General features: G+C 48.3%; 1 protein-coding gene across 1 annotated transcript in view; it reads right to left on the bottom strand.

Moving 5' to 3' along the window:
* Window positions 1-10,140, bottom strand: part of CRMP1 (collapsin response mediator protein 1) — a 68,499-nt gene that overhangs the window by 25,021 nt on the left and 33,338 nt on the right. The window contains exon 4 of the mRNA XM_035004438.1: window positions 9,809-9,973. Within this exon, the coding sequence (XP_034860329.1) occupies window positions 9,809-9,973 (165 nt within the window). The remainder of the gene's footprint in view (window positions 1-9,808; window positions 9,974-10,140) is intronic.

The raw sequence follows: 10,140 nt of genomic DNA on the forward strand, positions 1-10,140 counted from the left end.
CCAAGGAGGTGGCACGGGATACCAGTTCTCAAAGATTGTGCTGAGCACCTACCGGAAGTCAACCCTTTCATGATACCCTCCAGTTCTCAGAAACCCCCCTCACTCGATCCACCCCATAACCTTGGAAGCAGCCATGTCCATACCATGTGACCCCAGACCACAGATGTTAGTGCCGGGCTGGGCATCCGGCAGATGCTGAGCTGAGCCGGGAGGAGGGACAGAGCCCACTTAACACCCCAAAACACCTGGCTGGTGTCTTAAACAGGGATGTACAACCCAGACAGAGGGTGGGCTGCTACCTTCCAGCATGGTGGCTATAGGAGTAGAGGATGCAAGGTCAAGGGTGAGGGGAGAACAGAGCTGGCTCAAAGGGAAAAGCACAGATGAGCACGAGGCAAGACTCCCTGGTGGGGATCCTTGGATACACATCATTATCACCAAGGCCAATCTGCTTCATTAAACTTAAGCCAAGCTCTGGGGGGATTCTATTGTTTGCAGTCAAACCCGGGGATGCTGATATCTGGATTGGTGAAGAAAAACAGATTCCTCCACAGTAAACAGGCTTCTTTACTGCAGGGCTTCTCACAGATTTTAACATGATCATGTGTGTTAAGAATATTCAAGAAGAGAAAAAAAAGCATTTCCCAAACTTATTGGACCCCAGAAGTCCTTTTTCATGGAATATTTATTTTCTCACTCATCAAATATTTACTGAGAGCTTCCTATGCGTGAGCCCCATTCTAGAAGTTGGAGATACAGCTGTGAACAAGGAAGGAAGGATGCTTGTCTACATTCTACTGGGAATAAGCCATAAGTGAGTAAGTAAGTAAGGTAATTTCAGGCAGAGATGAGAGCTAGGAAGAAATTAAACAGGCGGGTGAATTTTTTTAAAGTTTCACAAAAGTTCTGCAGTGACTCTGTCTCTCTCCCAAGAGAGAGTCTATTTCCCCACTCCTCGAACTCGGGCTGGTCTGGAGACTTGCACTGACCCAGGGCATGAGGCGGAAAGGGCGCCATACTGGCTCTAAGCCACGCCTCGGGGCGTCACGCTCACCTTGGATCCCCGCGTGAAGAGGCTCGGGAGACCCTCTGGAGGACAGGACATGGAGATGTACGTTTGGTTTATCCATTCACCCATCAAGGGACAAGTGAGTTGGTTCCAGCTTTGGCCTGTTGTGCCTAAGGCTGCTATGAACATGGGTGTACAAATATCTCCAAATCCTTGCCTTCAAGTCTTCTGGATAAATACCCAGAAGTAGAGTTGCTGGATCACAGGGTCCTTCTATTTTGAATTTTTTAAGGACCCTCCAGTGTGCATTCCTACCAATGGTGCCCCAGGGCTCCCATCCCCCGACATGCTTATCAACACTCGGTATTTTCAGTTTTTTGGGTAACAGCCCTTCTAATGGGGGTGAGGTGGTATCTTACTGTGGTTTTAACAGTGGCTGTTTTCAGCCACTGGGTTTTGGAGTGGTTTGTTATAAAACAGAGGCTAACGGATACAGAAATCTTTGCCTAGAGGTCAGGTGTCGCAGTGGCCAAAATCTAACACGTGTCACTGGCCTTGGGACTGGGTAGTGGGTGGATGGCAGAACAGTCCTGAGGAAACTGGAGGCCAAAGGCTGGGAAAAACAGCCAACACACTGTTAGTGGAGGGTGGGAAAGGGGCCACTCTTACTAGGCAGCAGCAACACAAGAGGAAAAAATTGCCACTTGTGATAATGTCCTCAGAGAATTTGCAAATCTGCCTAAAGTGACTTCCATGAAGAACGTAATTAAGTGCCCAAGCTGAGTATGATGAAGCACCAGAAGACAGACATCAAATAGGACCGGAGAGACAAGGATCGGTTCAGTTTGCAAGCGGAACTGAGTAGACACGCAGGACTGCTTCTCATCTCTACTCTTGCCAACCCACAAACAGTTCTCAAAGGAAAAAATGACCTCAGGGTAAAAATTAAATCAAGGGTGTGCCCAGAACTCTTTGTTAAGACCTCCTAAAAACCCAAGGTGGTGCCCAGTAAACTTCCTTGGGCAGACAAAAGGGCTTCCAAGAATCTTAAAGATGTCACCACATGGCACACACCAACAGTCACCTAAAGAAGCTTGTCTCAAAAAAACTGTTGTTTGGTGGAGTGAACTATAATGTGATCCACTGGAAACCCACAATGTTTTTAAGAAAACTGTACCCTCTTTGACTAAGAGAGACTGAACCTATTCAAAAGGAAAGGGGGCCTCTGGCCACCAACTTTCTATGGGTAAGAAAAAGGCTGAGACAGGTGCTTTGCTGCAAACATGGGCCATCTTCATGGAAAGTGAACTCTATTTTCAATGGTCAAGCCAAGAGTCCCCAGAGTAGAGCTGGAGCTATGTAAGCACTAGTTTAGCACAGGGGACAGGAAGCTTTTCTGTAAAGGGCCAGAGAGTAAATCTTTTAGACTTTGTGGGCCACATGTAGTTTCTGTTACATATTCTTTGTTTTCTGGTCATTGTTGTTTTTGTTTGGTTTGTTTTGTTTTGAAAAACCCTTAAGAATGTAAAAACATTCTTGGTTGATGAGCTGCACAGAAACAGGCCACGGGCCATATTTGGCCCACAGATTGGTGTTTGCCAACCCCTGAACTTGGGCACTACTCCCAAGGAGAAAGACTGGCCCTGACAAAGGAATATTCTCTACCCCCAGAGGTCTGCCCGGCAATATGTGTCCAGCTGGATTCCAGAATTTCTAGGGGGTTATGACCATGTGTCACTCGCTTTCTCTCTTTTCAAATGGGAGTGTTTGTTATGCTTGACCTGTCCATGCCCCACAAATCGTATGAGGGGTGCATGGGGTGGGGAGGCACATGACTTATCTCTTAAGTTCACAAGTCTTTGGATCAAGAGAAGCCACACCAAGGAACCTCATTCACATCCTACGGAAATGTTCAACATGAGATCCTAGACTCTGAACCTGATGGCATGACCGAATGGAAATTTTGGAGCGGTTGGGTGGAGGTGAGAGTATTTTGAACGAAAGAGGACTACAGTAATTGTGGCCAGATGAGACACTATTGAGATTAAAACAGCCACAAATTCTTCCAGGTTCCTCCCATCAGAGGTGGAGTCTTTTCCCCCATCCCTTGAATCTGGGATACTCTTGTGACTTGACTTGACCAACAAGACGCAATTGAAATGAAGATGTGTGAGTTCTAAGTTAATCCTCAAGAGCCCTTTCTGCTTCCATGTTCACCTGCTGGAGCACTACCACCAAGCAAAGAGGGCCCACAGGGCCCGTTAGAGGATGAACGATCATGTGTGGAGCATCTCCCCAGCCATTCCAGCTGAGGCCCAAATGTCTGAGTGAGCCCAGGCGAGGTCAGGAGAGAAACTGCTCAACTGAGCCCAGCTGCAGTTGTCCACCTACAGAGTCATAAGATAATTGTTTATCCTTTTAAGTCCTGGGTTTGGAGTGGTTTGTTCCGCGGCAAAAGCTACCTGATACACAGGAAAATGTGATAAAGAGACAATAGAAGTTCCTGCAGAAAGGTCCAGAAGGTTCATAGCAATGGTGGAATGACACTATGATTCTTGCATTGCTGTTCTTAGAACATAACCAAGTGACGCAGGCTAAACACTTGACCCAAGTGACACAGCCCAGCACTGAGCCAATGTGACTTCCTCTCCTCTTCACTGGGCTTGTTTTTTTTTTCTCTCTTCTTTTCAACGATTTCTAAATTAAAATTTCTATTTGAGACTGAAATGCTGTTGGCATCCAACAAAACCAATTAGTACTATTAATAGTGGCTGGGGTCTGTGGCTCAGAAAACACAGGGAGGACTCCCCTGTCGGGGTTTATAAAAAATCCCATCCCACAGCCATTCTCCCCTGCCAAGTCCACACAGCATGCTGGCACCACCGTTTTCTAGAATAACTTCCTCTTGTATTTTGAGATTTCTAAAATAAGCCATAAACAGCTTGATCTAAAGATGGATTCGAGCGTTGAGCAATGGCTTTCATGTCCCATAGCCTGAGCTTGTCCCTGGGAGAGGCTCTGCAGACCTCTGCTTTTGGCAGCCTGCATGCAGCGTAAAGAGCACCTGGCAAGGAGGTCAGGGGCTGGGCAGCAGCTTTGAGGAGCTGCAACCTGTGCCCCGGATAAGGGCTCCCAGAAAAGAGAGCGTCCAAGGGGGCTAAATCCAGCCTGAGCCCCAGCTGCCAAGCCTGTGCCCTAGGAGAAGGGCACGTTCTTCCCATGAATCACCCCCAAGAGGGTGCCTTTTTGCAGTTCTCACAAAGACACCAGACATGCCTGCAGCAGCTCTGTGACAGAAAGCTGAGTCCAAGAGCTAGCTGCTGTGTGACACTGGGGAAGGGACTGCACCTCTCTGAGCTTCGTCTCCATTTCTGAAACAGGCAGACTGAACTCTACGAGCTCTACATTGATTTCCCGTCTGGAAAAATGTCCTGCCCTTGATTGTACAGTCCGATGATGATGACCGTCAAGTTTCCTGGGCAAGCCCTCTGACTCAGAGGTGGGTGTGCTAAAAATGCTTTAGGAAAGGAGAGCAGGCATGTCCCTCCCTCCTTCTCTCCCTCCCTGCTCTCTTCCTTCCCTAACTCAGTCATTCATGCATTAAGTATTTACTGGGAATTTACTCTATGCCAGACGTGTGCTAAACACTTAGGGTATAGAAGACAGTAAGAGCATCTTCTAGGAACTCAGCCCCCTCCCCAATATTTGCTGTACCTCTCCTATATGCAAGCATCTGGGGAAATGCCCTTGAAAGCCACATGAGCAACTTGGCACCCTGCCTGGAGACAATGTGGAGTCACTCCAGGTGTTCATGCTAATTGCTTCTTTAAATCCCACATCTACGGCTGGAGCAAGAATGCTCTGGTGGCATAAGACTGGGGGCAGAGACCAGTGATGAGGCCGAGCAGGAATCTGGACAAGACACAGAGGGCCCTACATCAGGGAAGGGACTTGGGTGGAGACCCAGAGTCAGAGCTGAGCTACTGCAGATGCAAAGCCATGGATCCAGTGATGGATGGGGGAGGGAGAGAGAGGGAATGGCTGGACAGGGATGCCCCTCACAGAGATGGGGACCCAGAGTGACAGATAGCAGAGTTCACAGGAAAAGGTAATGGGTTTGGGAGAACCTGGTAAGTCTGAGCCCCCTGGGGGCATCCTGGGAGCCATATCCTACATGAGTTGGGGCCGGGGTCACAGGCAGATGGAGGTGAGGACACTACGGAAGCTGAAGGGCCTCTTAGGAAGGTGAGCCTAGACTGGAGCCCCGAGGTCACCACCATTCACGGAGCACCTTGGGAAGGAGAAAGACCAGGTGGGGGGCTGGGTGGGGCTTGTAAATGATCCCACCTGTGTTTTGATGGGGCTACGGGTGCACAGAGGGGAAGGGGCTTCAGCCAAGGCTCATGACAGTGCTGCTCGCCTTGGGGATAAGAAAGAATCCAGGCACTTAGGAGCCCTGATAACAATATCCTTTATAACCCATCCACCCAACCTCAGACATGGGACTGGCCAACAGGAAGGAAAAGGCAAGAACAACTGTTCTGGGACAGGGGCCAGCCTCTACTGAGGATCCTCGAATTTCTTATTTTGCTTCCCCTCCAGACCCTTTGGTCCTAGCGACCCCTACAGCTTGTCGGCTCTAGCCCTCTGGGCCCCAGAGGAGGGCACTCTGCTGGCCCACCCATCCTAGAGCAGAGGGTTCAGGTCCTGGGGTCTCCTTCAGGGGATGTGAGATGGAGCCTGTGACCCAACCTCGGGCCTGGGAGTCACAGGAGGTTGATGTTCCTTTGGGTCTTTCCCTGACACAGGGGTGCATGCAGGGCAGGCCCTGAGCCTGTGATCCCGACCCTGCTTTGCATCAGAACACCTGAGCTTTGCAAACACATCCCTCTGCAAATTGGGGTTCAGCTCTGGCAGCTTACTAAGAGCTCCTTGGCCCAGGAGGAGAACCCGTGATCTACTCCGAGTGCCTCCTGCTCCCAAAGAGACAACTGCGGGGGAGGCCACTGTGTGCCAGGAATAGAGGAGAAAACCCCACCTCTTCCTGAGCAGTCTCAGTCCAGAGGGCAGATGAGGGCAGGAGAGCCCCGAGGCCCACAGCCCTGCTGGAGAAGCCCCCTCTGGGGCCGTGGGAGCTCTGAGGGGACACCAGCCTGGAGGGCGGAGCAAGCAGGGAAGGCTTCTAGGAGGTGTGGTTGCTTGAGCCCACCCACGAAGATGAACCTCCACCGTCGGACACTGGTTTAGGACCTCCCTGCATGTCTCAGGTGCACCACACTGTCAGTCCTGTGTGAATCACCCTCCGTGCACAGAGCAGCCTAGCTCAAGGTCATGCCCCATCCCAGAGGGGCCACACCCAATGCCTGCCTGGCGGGGAGCTATGAAGTCCCCACCCCCTTGGCTTCCCCAGGATCCAAAGGCAAGGTGTCCAGGTCTCAGAGCTCCCTGCGGCCAATCTTGTTCCCTGGCTTTGCTCACAGCGGTTGATACTGTGATCACGCTGTGGGAGGGCAAAATAACGACCCCCCCAAACATGTCCTCACCCTAATCCTCAGAACCTATGAATACGTTCCCCCCCACAACAAAGGGAATCTGCAGATAGGATTAAATTAAGGAGCCTGATGGGGCACCTGGGTGGCTCAGTCAGTTAAGCGTCTGCCTTCGGCTCAGGTCATGGTCCCAGGGTCCTGGGATCAAGCCCTGCATCGGGCTCCCTGCTCGGCAGGAAGCCTGCTTCTCCCTCTCCCACTCCCCCTGCTTATGTTACCTCTCTCACTGTCTCTCTTTCTGTCAAATAAATAAATAAAATCTTAAAAAAAATAAAATAAAATAAATTAAGGAGTCTGAGATAAAAGATCATCCTGTATTACCGGAGAGGGCCTAGTGTGATCACCAGGGTCCTTTTTAAGGAAAGAAGCAGGGGAGAAGTCAGAGTCAATGTGGGGGGTGGCGGTGGCTGGAAGGATCAGGGCCACAGGCCAAGGCACACGGGCAGCCTGTTGGGGCCGGAAAAGGCAAGGAAGGGCTCTCCCTGGGGCCCCCAGCACCTTGACCTCAGCCCTAAGGCCCACTTCAGACTTCCCACCTCCAGAACTGCCATTGGGATTATTTTAAACCACAAGTTGGGGGGGCTTGTTATAGGAGCAATAGCAAACTAATCCACACTCACTTCCTGCACACGGGTCTCTACCTCAGAGTTTGCTCCCTGTGAACCCTGACAGCACAATTTTTAAAAATTTTCCAACAGAAAGGAGATCAACCCAGTACCTCCATAAAACTGAACACTCTGGAGGTCTTATGAGAAATGACAGAATGAGGATAAAAGTAATAACTAAAAATACAGAATCCTTACCAGGGGCCAGTGGTGTTCTAAGCACTTTATATATACCTTCTCATTTGATCTTCAAAACAACCTTTTTGTGACCTCTATTTTCCAGATGGGGAAACTGAGACATAGAGAGGCTGATGGATTGGCGCAGGGTCACACAGTTGCTAAGTGGAGGGGCCTGGTGGTCCGTGACATTTTATTGAGTGAAAAGAAGCATGGCGCAAGATGATGCACATTACAGTTCTGCTCATGTAAGAATTATGTGTGTTTGAGTGTGACACACACAGACAGGAAAGACGCCTGGAAAGACAAACACCCAATTATCACTTTTTACTTCAGACACTTCCATATTGTTTCTCAATAAACACGCACTAATTCTGAAACTTAAATCAATAAAAAAACCTTATATAATACTAGTCAGACACTTAAAACCATGAACGCACCTAAAAACTTCCCCAAGTCATTTCCTTGCAAGTGTCTGGTCAAGGGAAGATCTCTGTCCTCTTCTAAGACAATGCAACAAATATGACCCCACGAAGTGCCCCTCCCCAACAGAGCTGTTGCACTCTCTTGTGACAGTTTTGTGATCCCGGTGTTCTACCTGACCCTTCTCCACATCCCCATACACAGGCTGCTAAAGATGACATGATGAAGCCCATGGGGTAAGCGGGAAATTGCTCAGGATTTAACATTAGGTGAGAAAAGCGAGATACATAATTGTAAATTACAGATTATAATTGGATTGGGACTGGATTATGATTCTGTACAAAACAAGAGTGTGATTCACAGCAACTACAATGGAGGGACAGTGCCTTCTTCATATGGAGAACTCAGGCATACAAACTCATGAGTGGGCAAAAAATATAACCGGACATTCACATAAAGGTAAGCAAAATGTTTACCATAATTAAAGATAAAAGAACTGCAGTGGATAGTGGTAGACTGAATTTGACTCATCAGATTTGCAAGGATTTTGTAGAAGAAATGCCACCCAATGGCACAAGCATGCAAGGAGCCAGAGACATGGGGATCGTGGGCATGCAAGTAAGTGCATCTTCCAGGAAAGCAATTTGGCTGTAAGTGTCATGAGCTTGAAAAATGTTAAAACCTTGACCTTGTAATTCCATCTCTGGAAATCTAAGGGGACAATTAGAAATGCAAACAAATGTTTATATACGAAGATGTTCACCATAACACTACTTACAGTAGAGCAAACAGAAAACCTAAGTGCCCAATAAAAAGAAAATAAGCAAGTTAACCATTACATTGTACATTACAAGCCATGAAAAAAGTTATTAATGAAAAGTAATGATTACTCATAAAACGTTAAGTGAAAATAGAAGAATTCCAAGTAACTGCTATCATATAACTATATAAGGAGAAAATCATCTAAGCTGACAGAGAATGGAAAGCAATAATCCTTAACATTAATGTAAGTGGTGATTGGGGGTTTGCATTTGCTGTGAGCCCAGCTATGAACTACACACTGCCGCATAAACAATGGGAAAACGAGATCCTCTTTGAGGAGTCCATTCTCTTCTCCTTCAAGCCCTTTTTCCTTCTCTTGATTTTCTGACTTTTTGGTAATATGGCGAGTATACTTTTATAATGAGAAAACACAGCATACATATCTTAAAAATTGAAAACACCCTCGAGCTCTCTTTGAAGCATTTCCTTCATTTGAGGCTGACTCTTCCGAGAGCATCCAGAACTGCCCCTCTCCAGACTGACCACTCCTGTCCTGGTTCATTGTGTTCTCTTGGTCTTTGCATCGTGTATCTTCAGTTCAATTCACTTCAGCACAATGCACACTGTAGTGTCTACACTGTGCAGGGACACCTGATGTGAGTCCAAACAGAAGGGAGCTGGGATGGGATACAGAGATGGATAGACACAATCTCCCCCCCACACACACCATAGAGCTCAGGGTTTAACACAAGAGCCAGACAGAGAACCAGTGTCCCATAATCCAAGAACAATGCAGAAGCTGCTCCCAGAGTAACCTGATATGGATATTCAAGGAATGAGCAATTCTGGTTAGGGAAACTGGAGAAAGTGCGAGTTGAGCTTGGGTAGCCGAGAAGAAAGGGCATTCCTAGCAGGGGGTAGAGCCTGAGCACAGGCCCAGCGGTGAAGCAGGTTTCAGGGGATGGCATCCAGGATAACAAGGACCCCAGATGTGTTTAGGTAGAGAAAGAGAAATGAGCCTAGATCAGCGAGGGCCTTGCATGCCAGGCTAAGGAAATCAGGCTTTCTTCTGTGAACAGGGGGATACCTCCAAAGGGCTTGAAGGAGAAGAGGACAGACTCCTCAAAGAGGATCTCGTTTTTCCATTGTTTATGCGGCAGTGTGTAGCTCATAGCTGGGCTCACAGCAAATGCAGATAAAGGGATTTTTAACTCCACATACTGAGGCCCACCAAAGAACCAGGGATTCCAGAACTATACCCCCATTCTGAGGCTTTAACTGACCTTTGTCCTGCACCAGCACCTCCAACTCCTCCCGAACACCATCGTACCAGCTTGTGATGTCCACATGGAGGGAATAGTCGCAGCAGGATTTGGTGTCAGCTGCTTCATGCCATTTCTCGAAGGATGTCAGCAGGCTAGACCCAGGTTCAGGGACGACATGGTCAACTGTGAAAGAAAAATATGCATCACATTCCAAAATGCATAGGACCCAAGCTATTCCAATGGTAGCCTCCAATAGCCTCTTCACCCCATCATCATCATCATACACATCTTCACTATCATCACCATCATCACCACCTTAATCACCACCCTCACTATCACCCCATCATCAA

The sequence above is a fragment of the Mirounga leonina genome, unplaced genomic scaffold (genome assembly GCF_011800145.1).
Source record: "Mirounga leonina isolate KUSES-001 unplaced genomic scaffold, KU_Mleo_1.0 Mir_129, whole genome shotgun sequence".
Taxonomy (NCBI): domain Eukaryota; kingdom Metazoa; phylum Chordata; class Mammalia; order Carnivora; family Phocidae; genus Mirounga; species Mirounga leonina.